Below are 16,648 nucleotides of genomic sequence, written 5' to 3'. Positions count from 1 at the left end.
TGTGAATAAATGAGGTCTACTGAGGGGATCTCCATATCGTATATAGATATATATAGCGACTACAACTTGACACCGGCCTTCCGCCTCTTGTCCTTCTCCTTGTCCCGGAGCAGCCGCCGCAAGATCTTCCCGCTGGGGCTCTTGGGGATGGCGTCGACGAACTCAACGCCGCCCTTGAGCCACTTATGGCGAGCTTTGTGATCCTCCACATGCTTCAGAATGGCCCGAACAGTCGCCGCGTCGTCGGGACCAGCAGCTGGCGATTTCACCACGAACGCCTTGGGAACTTCGCCGGCGGTTTCGTCTGGGACTGCGATGACCGTGCAGTCCGCCACGAACGGGTGATCAAGCAGATGTGCTTCAAGTTCAGCGGGGGCAACTTGCAGACCCTAAGGTAGAAATGTGTCAGCTGTGATGATCGTGAGAAGATATAAGTGGGGTAAAGATAACGCACCTTGACCTTGATGAGCTCCTTGATTCTGTCGACGATCCATACGTGCTCGGTTTTATTCGGACTCAATCGGATCATTGCCTCATCGCCGGTACGCAGCCATCCGTCTATGAAGCTCTCCTTGGTGGCTTTCTCATTGTTCAAATACCCCAAGACCACGCTGGGCGACCGAACTAAAAGCTCTCCGGGGGTGTCGTATTCTGTGATATCCTTGCCATCCGGGGTAATAAGCCGGGCCTCAATACCGGGAAGGAGGCAGCCGCTGGAACCAAACCAGATATCATCCACTGCTGTTGAGCAGACGACAGTAGCCGTCTCCGTCATACCTTATCGAGGTCAGCCAGTTTCATTGTATTCCAGTCAACAACCGTAGGAGCAAACTGAACTCACCATAACCTTGTCTAACTGCCCAAGTCGGATACTGCTTCTGCAGCTCGGCAGCTGTCTCCGCTCCTAGTGGAGCAGCGCCCGTGAAGATCCAACGAACACTTCCCAGGTCATATTTACTGCAAAGTTCCTTGTTGCGCAGCATTGTAATGATAATAGGTGGTACCTAAAGCGCAACAGTCAGCGTTTCCTATTTCAAAAGTGCAGGGAACCAGGAATGATTACCAAGAAGAGACATGCGATCCGGAATCTTTCAATGGCATTCAAGAACGAGTTGATCTCAAACTTGGGTAGAATGATCACCTGATCGCCTCGGTAAGGGCCTGCATGACAGACGACCACCAGCGCGTAGATATGGCTCTGCGGCAGGAGACCTAATGTGATGTCCAAATACGGGGTTTGCTCGGCCGGTGATTTGAGAGTTTCGCGATATTTGCTTTCGTATGTGCTAATCTGCAAGACGTTGGCTATGACGTTGCGGTGGGAGATCATGACGCCTTTCTGTTCTTCCAATCAGCCCTGGCTTGAGACTTCTCTTGAAATGGCTGTTTGACCGTACCGGTAAGCCTGACGTGCCACTGGAATAGCAGAGGAAGGCTGTCGTGCGCGCCCCTTGTCCAGGAGCCCATTTCAGCTTCTCCAGCTTGGGCAGTGACTTGCCCTCCTCGATGAGTTGGTCCACAGTCTTGAATTCTGCTGGCGCCTTTGCACCCCCCAGGATTTGAGCTGGCAGATCCAAGAGATAAATGCGGTTTCTAGAGATGCCTGCTTTGCCTGCTGCCTCCAGCGCTGTCTGAAGGAGCGGCAAGCACGTAAAAAGCGCCTGAGCCTTTGAATCAACCAGCTGGTGAGTTAATTCGGCGGCTGAGTAGGCAGCATTCGCGGGAGAAACAACGCCGGACAGCTTATGAATTGCCCAGAACAGCGGTATGGTATCAATCTACAAGCAGGGACGATTAATCAGTCATGACTGTTACACAACCTGCAGATTCATGGGTTCACCTACGGTATTAAGACTAAAGACACCTGCGACCTTATCCCATTCCGTGCCGCGGTTGGGCTGCCAGCCAAATTCCTTTGCGAGAGCACGGGAGAGAAAGTCAACCCGCTCGACGACCTCGAGGAAAGAGTAGCTCTTCCCGGAGAGACCGCAGGTGAACGGGTCGCGCGAGTAGCCCAGGGGATATCGACCATGGCGCTCGTCGAGCATGAAGTCGCAGATCGCTACATCGTCAGGGACCGGAGGCAGCGGCGGAACCGACGCGGGAGGATAGAAAACCATCTTGTTCAGGCTGTGGTCCCTCTGGGGGGAACCTTGCTCTGGTCGATCACAGCAGAATGGAGAGGAGGGTAGCAGTTGCACAGGTCTTGGAAACCAGCTTGGAGACAGAAAAGGGGGATCGTAACAGATGGCAAAGTTGTAATTGCAGGATACGATGTAGGTACGCGGTAGAGCTGAAGGCAATTATCCGTCGGGTAGAAGTCCAGGCCAGGTCGGAGGCATCTTAACGCTCGGTCCCATCCTAGGCAGTCTACAGTAACCGAGGGCATGGAGCACGGCCTGCTAGCTACGTCTAAGTCTAACCGGCCGCGAATCCCCCTCACAGAATGATGGGCCGCGGGAGGAAAGTCTGTGGAGAACGTCTCCTCCCCAGCAATGCGGGGAAAGGGCCAATAGACCGCCAACGTTCCCTTCTGATAGGCCCCCGGCTTTTGGAATCGGTGGCATCCCCGAAACCCAATGAAATCCGCACTGGCCCAGATTTCCCCCTCCCGATGTTGAGTACCGCGATTGAGGTCCAACCTATTTTCTTCAGGTCTATTGACAAGCCTGCATCGTCTTGGGGAATATCGCGGCTAATTCTACTAATGCCAGGCATGCTTGGTCCCTGGTGACAATGTCTGTTGTTATTTACCAAGCCACTGTGTAGGATATGACCTCTTATTTAGGATATCTTCAATTTATTCTACTGCCATTACTGTATGGTCTTAGACTTGTTCGTCAGACTCTTTTATTTATTATCTACCTAAAGTCCTGGACAAGTCGCCAGCTCTGCAAGTGCATACATGTGCCGAAACAAGGGCTTTCTCTTTCCCTGAAAAAAGGATTTGTTTCTCGTATAAATCGGAGAATTTATTCCTTTGTTTCTTTCCTTTGTCCTCGCTGCTGGGAACCCTGTTCAATACCGCTTTATCTTTTACAAAGCATTGAAACTTCCTAGCCAGAAATTTCAGACAAAGGGTGATGCCTAAGGAAAAGAAGAAATGATTTGAAGCATACAGTGCACCACCTGCTGAATTGTCTTTCTGCCCTACCGGCTTCTTGCAGCCCTGTGGCCACAACACTCGTCCGATAAGGAGAATGGAACTAGGTAGGTAGAATGTCACTGTTTGTATCCTTGAAATGTAATATTATTAGAATCTATTCCCGCATTCGTGGTTTCCGATTCCTCAACAAACTTCTTTTCCTCTCTGATTTTTTTTTCAACGATATTCTGCTGTTTGTTCCTATGTCGCTCTTGAAATTTATGTCGGATTTCATTCTCATAACGACACTTTCCGCTTGTATCCAGCCCCCGTCCACTGGTAATTATAGTTCCCTGGTGTATGTATCTATTTCATCACTCTGTTGTTGCGTCGGTATAGCCTATCCGATAACTGACAGAACATAGCGCTGAGCATGCATTATTGCATGCCCTAATTTTGCCATCAGACATTCTTTAAGCATGCTTTCACATATGCTATGTTTTGTTTTTCTGATCTTTGCTTCCCTATACAAAATAAAAGACAGTCCTATCGTGATCCTTTATGTATCTGTCTCTTTCCTCATGAGAGAACATTCCAGACAAATCAAATGGATACGTTCACTGGCTCTTTTTGCTTTGTAAATGCATGTCACGATTCAGTATTGCTGAGAAAGGCAGCTGCTGCGTCTACTTCATTGTTTCTTATATCTACAGGAAGATCATGTCACTCATATACAAAACCTCTCTGCCACTTCAACCGGACTACTGGTTTGGATTCTTTGAATATTGTCAACAGTATTAACCAGAGACAGCATATCTTCAGGGCATGTGAATGTCCTGATACATCCAATCCCTGGTTCAGGGGCTGATTTCTTCTTTCTCACACCCAATCGTATCATTAAATGATATCCTCTTCTGTGTCCACATCTGGCTGCCATGTATCTAATTTAGTTCACGGCTTCACCAGCTTGCCCTGATGACCCTTCACACGCATGCAATCATGCATCCAGTGCCATCATGCATCCAGTGCCATCCAATCGTTCACTTAATTTTGAATCGTGTCACCTTTGCTGAGTCGGCGCCGAGAACACACAAACTGAGTAGGCTGTTTAGCTCATTTCCACAAATATAAATATTTCCCCAGGGGCCCTCAGATTCTTTCTTCCTTCATTCACATCCTCTCTCTCTCTTGAGACACTGACTCCTTCTTCTCTCTCATCCTCCTCTCATCTTTCCGTCAAAGCTGCATCATAAACGTGTCACTGAGTGTTCAGGATCGTGTCAGCTTGTATTATGCCTGATCTTCCTTTCCTTTGAGCTTTCTCTCTGGATGAGATAGGTCTGACACAGTCCTGGGCCTCACTAGACACTCACCGGACGTGTGACGTGTTTTAGGCTCTCGGCATAGATTTTTTTTTACTGAGGATCTGTCTCCTTATCCTCCCTTCTCAGTCTTTGCTTGCCTCTACTTCGAACAGCCTCTTTCGTTTTTCGCACTATTTTTCAAAATTTCAAAATTTACAAAAAAAAAAAAAAAGAACAAGGGGGAAAAAAAAGAAAAAAATTCTTATTCTCGGTTGACTGCAGAGTCGTACATATCAAAGGCAGCCGCAGCGAAAAGCCTATTGGTTCCTGCATGCAGCTGCCGCTACCGTGGATGCAAACCCTAACGTCTGCCTATCAACAAGCTTTGCTCTTTCAGGTAAGTCATGATCGAAACACTCCACCTGGCCTTTACATGATATCTAATATTTTTATTGCATTAGTGATCCCATTTTCTTAAAAAAAAAAACTGTGGAAAGCGTCAATCGTCGAGTCCTCCCGACGCTCATCAACGGCCCAAGCCGTCCAATTCGATACCCAAGTTGTCCTCGATATGCATCGGTCCAGGTTTACCAGAAAGCCTGAGTTCATGCTTCGAACCATGGAACCGAAATATCTCATCGAGGCTGCAAGGATAGGCCGTTGGATGCAAGTCATGGCGTCACAACACAGAGAAATCCCCTCGAGCAAACATCGTTCACACTCATCCTTCATTCTATCGCTGCCACATAGCCGGCACTCATCAGCCTCTTCTCCTGGTCGTCAGCCCGAACAGCTTGTCGATCGATCTCGCCAGTTGGAGGCTGGGAATCAAGCCCATGTCATCGCGGAGAAATTAACTGCCGTCGTCAACTTTCTGAAAGCAGAAAGCCGAAAAATCCGCCGGATCTGCTTCTTGAAACGTCGACATATATATTAATATATTTATTAATATATATAAAGAGAGAAAGAGAGACGAATGATTATATGTATACAAATATATAATTATTCGTCTCTATATTATTCTCTCCGGAACATCTTCTACGACTTTTATTTATTTATTCAACGTCTCGATCGGCCCGGCCCTATTCTCATATTTAACGTTTCAATATTGAGTTTATGTATATTGAGCACCCGTCTTTTTATATTCATTATATTTATTATTATTGTGAGTAACCGATCTTTCCTTTGTGACTTCGCTTTCATGAAACTGGACACGATATGTCGGAGATGGATGGTCACGCTGACTTATATGGGTATGCGCAGACTCGATCGGCCTTTCTATAAGGCGTCTGTTGCCCTGTCGAGGGCACGGCCTTTTTTAGTTTCTTCAATTATTAATTATATTTTTTACATTACCCTAGTAATATAAAAAATATAATACAATATTAATACTATATTATAATATATAGGTACGTTTTCACACTTCACCCTGCTCAAGTTGAGTCATTCCATGACCACATGGACTGCCTGTCGAGTCAAGACCGCTGACAACTTTCTAGGGTGGAAAAGAGGTACGTATGCTGTCTTTTCTTCGAGACACAAGCACGTTGCTGGCCCAACGGCCGTGAAGGTCCTGCAATCCTGTTTCTCCCTCTGCCTGCCCTCCTCCCCCCACCGCTGGCTCTCTTCCCCAATCCGCTTCGTCGGCCTGGACCCAGCTGTCACTGCCCACGCGCCCCCGTGATCTCCCTCACCCGTCTCTCGATCACGTTTTGCAGTTGTTGAGTCTCGCGAGGTTCGAGGCAAGCTCGTGACTGCCCCGCCTTCCTTGTTGACACGATGCGCGTCCTTCCCTTCCCCCTTCTTTTCTTCTTTTCCTTCCTTTTCTCTTCTCTTCTCTCTCCTTCTCTTCTTTCTTCTCCCCAGGTTCACCGTGTTCGTTCGGACTCGTTTCTGATACTGGTTTCTGATACTCGTTTCTGGTTTTCGTTTCTGATTTGAACAGCATCAGACCTCTCCTGTGCTCTTTTCCACCAGTGGAGTCTGTTTCTGGCTCCTTTCTCACTGCTGTCCGCTGCTCCGGTCGTGCTCACGTCCTGAAGCCTCCAAAATGGCCAAGAGGAAGCTCGCTCAGGAGGGGCCCGTAGCCAAGCGGACACGAAAGGGGGGTAAGTAATATTACCGTGAATCTTCCAATCCCCCTCGTCTTCCAGAAGCTCCTGTCTTTCTTCCCTTGACGTCGTTGCCGTTAATACGTAACTTGATGCCCCGCCCTTTGATGCGTCACTGTCTTGATCATCTTCGATAATCTATACATGCTAACGACGCTCCTCTAGGAGAGAAGGAGGCCGTGGAGGTGTCACCGCCGAACGGGGCCCGGGAGCCCGTCTGCGGCGAGCCCCCAGCATGGGCAGAGGTTTGTGAATTCATCTCCTTGTATGACGAGTTCTATATGCTAACTGAATATCTCTGCTTAGTGTCGTCCTGACCTCTGCGACGCCCTTCCCTGGTTCCGCTCGGTCCAGGGAGGGGCGTACCATGTTGGGGAGCTCAGCTTCGGCTGTCTCATAGACGCCGACAGCGGCTCCCGGGCCCATGTTGATGACGAAACCATCATCACCAGAATGTAAGTTCCTCTACTTCCAGTTGTTTCCACTGTGTTGCTGACTCCTATAGCGGTGGGGGTTGCGAAAAGGACCCCAACGGCAATCTCATCCTCCTGAAGGACCAGGATGACTCCGACCGCGCCGTGGCATCCTATATAAATAGCCAGGCGGTGAAGCTCCCCGTGGGGCTTATAATCGGTTTGTCAACTCGCATCATGCTCTCTATAATGCTGTCTGCTAATATCTCTCCAGGGGATCGTAACCCCGTGCTGGGGAGGCAACTGCCTCATAGATATAACGTGATGGGCTACTTCCGCATCACTCATATATGGTACGAGAAGGTGGGCAAGAGGACCGGCGCAAAGATCCGCTTCCAGAAGCTGGACCTCGAGAAAAGAAGTTGGTGGGCCGCCAAGGGGTCTCCAGATCCTCCGCCGGTGAGCGAGCGAGAATTCTTGCCGCCGGAAAGCCAGATCTGTCCCGAATGCACCGTGTCGAGCCCGCGCGTATATAACGAAGGTTGGATGTGTCTCCAACCTTCCTGCTCCCAATTCTGGAGCATCAATGGCTCCCCTCCTCCCAGCGATCTGACCTACCATCCTCGCTTTCTGAGTGCTCGTGAGCCCCCTGATGAGGAAATTCGGCCACAGTATAGTCTCGTCCCTGATCTCCTCTCGACTATACCAGAGGAAGATAGAGATGCCGGTCTCTCTCGTATTGCTTGGAAAGGCATCGTCTGTCCAGACTGTCACAAATGCATATCGAGGAGATTCTGGAGAGGCTGGAAATGCACGGATCCTCTGGACAACAAAAGCAGCAGTCGTACCAGCACCAGCAACAACAACAGCCCCACGGGGAGCACCTCCCCCTGTACGTTCGAGAAGATGATGCCTATGCGTCCGGTTTCCTTGCGGTCGGTTGTTTCCGATTTCGAAATTGGCGCGATTCAACGCGCTGTGTTTGTCAACTCCAAGCTCATCCAGCCGAAGCGCGACTTTTCGGGACCATATGCGAAATACACATACGAGCTCAAGGATATCGGCACTGTGACCCACTTTATCGCGAATAGAGAAGTTCTCTCTCGGCCCAATGGTCCGAATGACCTTTTCGAGCAGTTGCAACTTGTCGATCTTGGGCTTCGTCGCTATCCTTTGCAGCAGAGCGTCGGTGAGTATCAGTATGCTCGCCTGTTGTTTTTGACTGCTGTGACTAACAGACAGCGGCAGTGGCTGGGACTCTAACATCGCACTTCGCTGTCAACTACGTATGTTTCTTACCCCTTGTTTTACAGCTGTGGATATCGAGCTAACATAATCCTTCAGGGAATGCCGTATAAATATGTTGTCTCCGTCGATTCCAAAGGATTTGATGAGGCACCACCTGAAATCATGCGGGCATTGGGCCGTCTTACTTGGGCAACGGAGCAAGCTGTCACTGCTACTGGCGATGAGTTTCTGCCTCCAAATGAGCTGTTGGCTTTGGCGTACTTTGAAGAAATGTCCATTGGCTACCATGACGATGGCGAATCATCTCTCGGTCCCACGATCGCAACTCTTTCTCTTGGAGCGAAGGCCACTATGAAGATCCGTCTGAAGGATAAATATTTCAGAGGCTGCTCCGCGTCAAAGAAGCTTCTCCCAGAAGACATTGTACTTCCTGGTTGTGAAAAGTACGACGAACGGAAAGAACTGAAGGCCAAGTTTGCGAACAAAGAGATCACCGAAAAGGAGTACAACGAACGCCGTCTAGAGATCATCAAGAGTATGAAGCGGAGGGAGGGATCTCCGGTTATCAGCCTGGAGATTCATCACGGAGACCTGGTGGTCATGCACGGCGCAGACATGCAAAAGTATTACGAGGTAAGGTCATGAGGTACTGATTCAACGGGTGTAAGCCAGGCTGACAAGATCTTAGCACTCCGTCATTCCGGAAAATAAACTTCGATTTGCCTTGACATCGCGGTACATCAAGCCAGATCAGGTAGAACAAAAGGACCTTCACAAGGGAAACTTCACACTTGGTCCCGATGAAGTCTACCACGGCCAGTGAGAGGCATGTCATACACTCCGGTCTTCCTCTTCGTCGACGAACAGCTCTTGACTTCTTTCTTCTCGCAAAAATATCATGGCCAGCGAGCCGATTTTTCTCTCATGCCTGCTTCGTGAACTCGCTGGGTTGTCCTCGGATTTTGCCCTCTCCTCGTAAGCTCAACGACGAGCCGTTGAGCCTTTCTTCATGGTATCGAAGTTGACAGTAAGCTGTTTGTTGCTCTGATCATGATACCCTATTCCCTCCGACTCCAACCATTCACGGCGTTGTCATGTCATGGAAGCTCTCGACGTCTGCCTTTGTTTTGCAATCTCACTACGACCAATGTGTCTCCTGTCTTGTTTTCTGCACTTGAAACCTCATTTACCCAGAGTCATCATCAATATTTAATTGCTTTCGACTGTCTTCTTTTACCGCGATGATACATTTGTCATCATCACTTGCCATTATGATGAGCATCTATGGGATCATTGCTGCAAGGGTTTGTGTATCTATTTTACCACGGATGGTCACTTACATTGTTGTTATTTTCGGTCTGGCGATTCAAGGCGTTTTCGGGAATTGGTGGATCTGCTTACATTCGGATGCAGGGGTGGCATGCAGGGTGTTATGATAGGTGCTGGTAAAAAGGGGGTTGTTGTTAAGATGTCTTTTTTTTGCTCGCCCTTTTTTTTCCCATGTACTCAAATAATCTTTTGCTTCCAAGTGGTAAGGAATGGTCATTTCTGCCAAGCCGTGCCTCGGTTTGCGGGGAACGGGTGGCAATGATGCCTCAAGATTGCCTTGTGCGTTTTGCTCTAAACACCGCAGAGAGCATTGTTTTTCATGTCTATTAAGAAAGTAACGTCTCTTCGAGCCTTCTCGTTAATCACGAGTCAAAGTAGATACGGCATGGAAGTCGTTTTCCATTTCGTCGAACAATGTGCACTGTATTACAGCGTAGTAGTCGATGTAAATTTAATGACGAGGTCCGTGCACGGCCATCGCCTGCAGACACTGCACAAGCCACAGGCAGCACAGCCTTATTTGGATTAATGCGACGGTGGAAATGAGCATCGAGATGGCAGCTCCATATCCAGAGCAATGTTGATCGTCACGAGAGCCGAAGGAATAGTCGGAATACGAAGAACTGTCCCCTGGAAGATAATTTTTATTGCGGAGGGGGTGCCGTGTTACCGAACGGGGCGACCGCGGGGAACCATGGACGAAGACTGGAGACGATCCCAACTGGAAAGCCTCACGAGTCCTCAGCCTTAGAGCGCGGGTCTGCCACGCCAAGTCTCCGATCCAGCTAAAGTCATGCTCGCGCCTAATCTGTTAATTATTAAATAATCGCAGCCTCGTGGGGATCGGGCGCGCACGCCGGAGCCAAGTCCGCCTAGTCCCAAGTGTGCGCTGGGGTTCGTCTGTGCTACTCCTCTGCTCATGGCTCCTGTCCTGCGCTAACGAAGAAGCCACCCTCTCGCCCAGGTCACCCTCTGCCTTGCTGACCGGCCTGTTCGCTCGTTCATCTCAAATCCTCCGTTGATTCTCCATTTTCCGTCCGGACAGTTCGAGCAGCAGTCTTGGGACCCCAGCGGCATGCCACTCACCGCAACGACCGCTTTCCGTCACCGTCTCTGATTGCGCACACCATCTTACGCCTGGATGAGTCGTGGACGAGCTGCCGCCTTCCACCCTCACGAGGAGCCCGGTTAACGCCTGTTCTGCTGCCTCATACGATACGCAATCGGTTGCTTCATCACCGCAGTCGCGCGACTTGTTCCTCCAGCTCCGTCGGTTGGGCCCCACGCGTTGCCCAACTTTTGCCTGCGATATCATCCTCTCCACGGTCAGGGATAATCGTTCGCCATGGCTCAGTACCAGCACGGACATCCGGCCTACTACGGCCAGAATAACTCCTCTGCGCAGTCGACCCCGTATCCCTCCCAATACGCCGGCTACTCTCCCCACGCGTCCCCGGAACAGCCGCATCAGCAGCTCAGACGGGTTCCCAGCTATGTTGCGGGAGACGATGCCCATTATTTCGAGGGCCGTCACGGCCGTAATGCCCCAGAGGAGGGTGCTGGCTATGGAGGCGCTTACAACAGTACGACCCAGAGCAACCTGGGATCGAGGCACTCGCAATTCTCGGCCGGCAGTTCGCAGCAATCACTCCCCAGCCGCGCGTCGTCTCATGGCTCTTCTGCCGTCTCTGGATACCAGTCTTATCAGCATCATGCGTCGTCCACGTCGCCGAACCAATCGACTTACAACCCTCAGCAGTACAGTCGTCCTCACTCCCTGTCGCAACCGCCTCCCATGTCCTCCTATAATCCCCAGGCGTACACCGGGATCAGCAGCGCACAATACAGCAATGCCACCCAGCCGCACCAGCCGTATAACCCCGCTGCGTATCAGTCGACTAACTATGGGACTTATGGGTCTTCAAACGTTCAACGCCAACCGACCGCTGCATCGCAACGATACGGTCAGTCGGCCGCGACACAGTATGGGCCTCCATCGCCGCAAATGCAGCCTCCTCCACCCCCGCCTCGTGGTCCAGATCATCCCTACGGCCCTCGTCAGTCTACTTACTACTCCGATTCCTCACCCAATCCGCAGTATGGCTACTCGCAGTCGCATCAGACCAGCCCCCCGTCTGTACCTCTTCGGTCTTCTGCCAACTACCCAGGCCCCACATCTCCTGTGTATGCTTCTGGGCCGCCTTACCCAAGCGCTGGCTCCGGTTCTCTTCCTTCGCGACAGCATTCTCGCGGATCACAGTCATCATCGTACTACCCCACGACTCCTACTGCAACGGAGCCTGTGACCTCCTCAGTGATCGAAGAGCAGCCACCAGAACCTCCAGCCCATATGTCGTACGACGGGAAGAGGTCAAGCGTGTCCAGAGGATCGGTGAATTCGCCGACATATCCAACTCCGCCTTCGTCCTCTCCGCGGCGGACAGACACCCTCACTCGACATCCACAGGCCCGACCTCTCCCTGGTCCTCCACCAGACGCGGAGGAAGAACCTACGTATTCAGAGGTTCATGATGGCATTGGAAGCATAAGGCGGAAACCAGAAGAGGAGATGGGCTATGAGGACTTGATGAAGGAGGTGGAAGCTGCCGTACTACAGGGGCGGCGCGCCAGCGCAAGTGGTGCAAGAGCAGCTCATGTAGGACACAGTGAGCATATTCCGAATCCAGACGAACCTGCTCCGCTTTTTGCACCGGAAACATCAACGCGGTCCCTGTCTCCTGACGTGCGGCACACCCACACCAATGGCAGCATAGCGACAGGTACGGGACAGTATGTGAATTATGACGCCTACAGTGACGAAAGTGACGCCGAAGCTGCGGCCGGTCTCGCCATGATGCAGATGGCAGACGAAGAGGAAAGAGCAGAAGCGGAGCGCCAGCGCAATCGAGAGCGCAGTGGCACTGCTGCTTCCATCTTCAGTGCGTACGGATCACGGTCATCGGACCGACTGCCCTCCCCACCGCCTCAAGAGGTGAGTAGCGACAGTGACTATGCTCAGTACGATCTTGCTCTGTACGGTGGGGGTTACGAGGGACATGTGCACTACGGCGACGAACCGACCGCGGGTCCGGAGCAGCCATCCAAGAATGATCCGCTCAGCTCGGATCTATCTACGGACGGACGAGTAAATTTCCCTGACGAGCAGGATTATTATGATTTTCCAACTGAAGAGTCGAACCGCCCTCTCCCGTTCCCTTCTGTCACCAGTGCGCGAGTGGACACGGGTGGCACTGGAGGCTTGTCAGAACCGGGGGCCGTCCATCGGAGGTTGAGCTTCGACGATGGCGATGAAGAAGGTGGCCTGTTGACGCCTGAGGGCGAGGAACGATCAGGAAGCCAAAGCCCGGAGAAAGGAGAGCCCGCTGATCTCTTCTTCCACCCGGGGATGCGGCCACTGCCTCCTGCTCCTGTTGAACCGGTCAACAACGCCAACATTCGGCCGCATTTGATCCCAGCTGGGACGTATCGGAACAAGGCACAAGGTGACCTGGAAGCGTATGATCAGCAAAGGCCTCTTCCGACACCCAGCTCTCCAGACTCGTACGGACAGACAACGCTGAACCCGTACCAAGTCCCGCGGTCGACATCCTTGTCGAGCCACAGTAGCACGCCTCGTACTGATCCGCCAACCAGATCCAAAACCGATGCAGATCGTGCGAAGTACAAACAACAGCAGCAGGACTTCCTGCGCCAGCAGACTGGTACTCTCGGGTACACTGCAAGCCCAGAACCCAGTGCCATCGCCCTCGATCTGCCCACGATACCTGCGGGCAGACGCAAGAAGTTCAATCCCGCTAAGCTGTCGTCTGAGCATTTCCGGAAATGTTCAGAACCGTGGGCGCTCAGTGCCATTGTTGCCTGGGTCAGAGAATTGAGCGAGGACGAAACAGATCTCAAAGAGCAGGCCATCATCGATGCAATCGTTGCACTGTTCACCCACAAGGTTCCGACAATGAACACTGCCGATGCTGAGACGCTGGGTGCCTTGGTCGTCAAGAACATGCTGGCCGAGGGAGCCTTGGTGAAGGAAGAGGAATGGGTCAAGTTCGGCCCAGGGACTTTGTCGGGCGTTCTATTTCAAATCACGGGCAGCGGATGCTACTCATCCCGGCTCCATGTGCAAGAGCCAGAGACTGAGACCTTCGGTCGCTGCTACTCGCACCACTGCATGAGGACCCTCAAGAAGATCAATCTCAAGGCTGAGATGATGGAGCCGGAGAAGAAAGTGCAAGACTGGGTGACCTTCTATAACGTCCCTAAGGAGGTGTGGGAATCCTATCCCAAGAAGGAGATTGATCGCCAGAACAACCTCCACGAGATCGTTACCACCGAAGATGCGTATATCGAACAACTGGATGTGTTGCAAGTGTTGTATCGTGATCAATTAGCCACGATGCAGCCTCCTATCATCAATCCCAAACGCCTCAATAAATTCCTGAACGATGTCTTTGGCAAAGTGGACGCGGTCAAGAAGGTCAATGAGGAGTATCTGCTCGCACAGCTGAAGTATCGCCAAAAGGAACAGGGCCCGTTCATCGTGGGCTTCAGCGATATCTTCCGAGAATGGATCCGGAAAGCTAAGGGGGCGTATGTCGAGTACGCAGCCACTTTCCCGCACGCGAACTACTTGGTGCGCAGGGAGGCGGAGCGGAACCTGCAATTCAGGCAGTTCCTCAATCAAGCTCGTGACAACAAAATGTCCAATCGATTGAGCTGGGATACCTTCCTCAAAGCACCTATTACCAGAATCCAGCGGTACACCCTGCTCTTGTCAACCGTCCACAAGAACATGGTGAAGGAATGCGAGGAGAAGACCAATCTGGCGCAAGCCATTGAGGAAATCAAGGTCGTTGCAATGGATTGCGACAACAAGGTGGGCGAGATGACCAAGAAGGTCGATCTCATGGAGCTGTCCTCAAAACTACAACTCCGACCGGAGATGAAGAAGGAAGTAGAACTGAACCTCGAGCATCTGGGTCGGCAGATCATTTTCCAGGGCGATCTTCAACGGCCAGGCACGAGGACGAGGTTCAACTTGGTGGACACGCGTGCTATTCTGTTCGACCACTATTTTGTGTTAGCCAAGGCCGTGACGAACCGAGATGTCACCAAGTCCTTGAAATATGAAGTTTACGATGTGTCGAAACTGCCTATTCCGATGGATTTGCTCGTCCTGGAGAGCACCAATGACGATCCGGTATACAAGTCTTCAGTGAAAGGCATCTCGGCCGTTGCTCCTCCGCCGGCCGCGAACGGAGGTACCTCCACCGGAGCTGGTGGCACGGCCCTCGAGAATATTAAAGATGATAAGATCCTCTATCCCTTCAGGGTGAAGCACCTGGGTAAAACCGGAACCTATATCCTTTACGCCCATTCGAGTCAGAACCGACAGGAGTGGTGTGAAAAGATCATTGAGGCCAAAACCAAACACGCTGCGTCTCTCTTTGCGCAGAACGCGGAGCCGTTTCGGCTGCGGGTGCTTGCGGATACAGCATTTGCCTATTCTGAACCCCCAGGACCTAAGGCTGTCATGATCAAGGGTACACCACTCGATCGAGCTATTAGAGAGGTCGAAGAGAAGTATGCCAATGAAGCCTCGAAGCCCAATCCCATCTGCAGAGCAGCAGTCAACTGCGCTACAGTCTTCCAGCAGCCGCCGGGACGGCTAATGTGCGCCGTTGGCACTGATTATGGAGTGTACATTTCGGAATATAACGACCCACGTGGGTGGGTGAGGGTAAGTGGATCCCCTTATTTCTCAGCTTAGAAATAAGAGCTAATATTTTTGTTGTATCCAGGCAATTCCGATCGTGCGGGTCACACAAATTGCAGTTTTTGAAGAATTTAACCTCCTGCTCGTCATTGCAGACAAATCGCTGATTGCGTACCATCTTGACGTTGTATGTCCTATCAGTGGCGTGCCTTCGCAGACATCACAACATGATTCTGCACGGAGGGCACCACAGAAACTGTCTGGAAGTCGCGAAGTTGGATTCTTTGCGGTTGGTCGGATGAAGGATCGCACGCTGGTCTTCTATAAAAAGCGAGATGGCATCTCATCTACGTTCAAAGTCTGTCTCGCCTTGTCTATCGATTGGATGATGCCTATGCTAACCGAACGGTGCAGGTCCTGGAGCCGGTACTCCAAAAATCAGCAACGAGCCGGGCGCGTTTCCTGCCGATGCGTCGTGGCCAAACCGAGTTCTTCCGTGAATATGACGAGTTCTATATTCCCACAGAAAGTTACAACATCAACCTGTTCCACACATCTCTCGCCATTTCGACGCAGCGTGGAATCGAAGTTTTGACCCTCGACAAGAAGCAGCCGTGGTCTGTGCCGAACCTGCGCTCCGAAACACCGGAAGCGCAGCCGTACCTGACGAGCATTGCGAACCGGATCAAAGATCTGCGACCGCTGGGGATGTTCCGACTGAGCGAGAGCGAGTTCTTGGTTGCGTACAGCGAATGCGCCGTGTACGTCAACAAGCACGGGGACGTCTCTCGCAGCGTGGTCATGGAGTTTGTCGGCCGTGCTCACACGGCATGCCTGTACGGAAGATTTTTGATCCTTTTCAACGAAGACTTTGTCGAGGTGCGCAACGCCATGAACGGGCGTCTGAGGCAGGTCATCCCGGGTCGCAATGTCGTCTGTCTGGACGACGGCGGCGCCATGGCGGGAACGGGGCCATCGCATGCAAGCAACTACTCCAGGTCGGTGGCTAATGGCCAGACCAGCGAGTACGCGCGCATTGGCCGGACCGTCAAGATCTGCATGCAGCACCCGGAGCATGAGCGCAGCCAGCTTGTTTTGGAACTGATAGAGAACGAAGGCCAGAAAGACTAGCCGCGCTGTCTACTACTTATTTTTAATTATTTCTCTTGCCTTTTTCTTTCTTCCTTTTCTTCCCCTTCGATGAACATGGTATGTTATCGTTCTAAACAAGCCCCGTCTCACCTGCTACTGCTCCTGCTACTGCTACACCTTGGCCAGTTAAAAAAAAAACCCTGTTGATCACCGTTTCTTCTTTCGATTTTTTTTTCTTTTTTTAACCCATATTTCAACCCAGTGATACCTCTACCTACCTACATATCTACGTTACGTACCTTACATACATACAGTACAACCAACCAACCATT

The 16,648-nt window shown here is 51.3% G+C and overlaps 3 protein-coding genes across 3 annotated transcripts; 2 read left to right on the top strand and 1 right to left on the bottom strand.

The window, feature by feature from the left end:
* Positions 1–59: 59 nt before the first annotated feature.
* Positions 60–2,120, bottom strand: T310_4541 (Long-chain-fatty-acid--CoA ligase; the record flags this gene model as incomplete). The annotated part of the gene is made up of 6 exons (XM_013472578.1): positions 60–389; positions 455–777; positions 842–1,004; positions 1,064–1,291; positions 1,398–1,778; positions 1,845–2,120. 6 exons carry the CDS (start codon positions 2,118–2,120, stop codon positions 60–62), a joined length of 1,701 nt encoding a protein of 566 aa, XP_013328032.1.
* Positions 2,121–6,439: 4,319 nt separating this feature from the next.
* On the top strand, positions 6,440–8,984 carry T310_4540 (uncharacterized protein; the record flags this gene model as incomplete). The annotated part of the gene is made up of 8 exons (XM_013472577.1): positions 6,440–6,497; positions 6,666–6,745; positions 6,807–6,955; positions 7,006–7,133; positions 7,188–8,102; positions 8,156–8,199; positions 8,258–8,794; positions 8,850–8,984. 8 exons carry the CDS (start codon positions 6,440–6,442, stop codon positions 8,982–8,984), a joined length of 2,046 nt encoding a protein of 681 aa, XP_013328031.1.
* Positions 8,985–10,835: 1,851 nt separating this feature from the next.
* Positions 10,836–16,355, top strand: T310_4539 (Rho guanyl nucleotide exchange factor; the record flags this gene model as incomplete). Its single annotated transcript, XM_013472576.1, has 3 exons — positions 10,836–15,248; positions 15,310–15,411; positions 15,639–16,355. 3 exons carry the CDS (start codon positions 10,836–10,838, stop codon positions 16,353–16,355), a joined length of 5,232 nt encoding a protein of 1,743 aa, XP_013328030.1.
* Between the last annotated feature and the right edge of the window lie 293 nt (positions 16,356–16,648).

Source organism: Rasamsonia emersonii (genome assembly GCF_000968595.1).
Source record: "Rasamsonia emersonii CBS 393.64 chromosome Unknown ctg1118621760130, whole genome shotgun sequence".
NCBI lineage: Eukaryota > Fungi > Ascomycota > Eurotiomycetes > Eurotiales > Trichocomaceae > Rasamsonia > Rasamsonia emersonii.
Note: the sequence above shows the minus strand (reverse complement) of the source record. Positions and strands in the feature narration are given on the sequence as shown.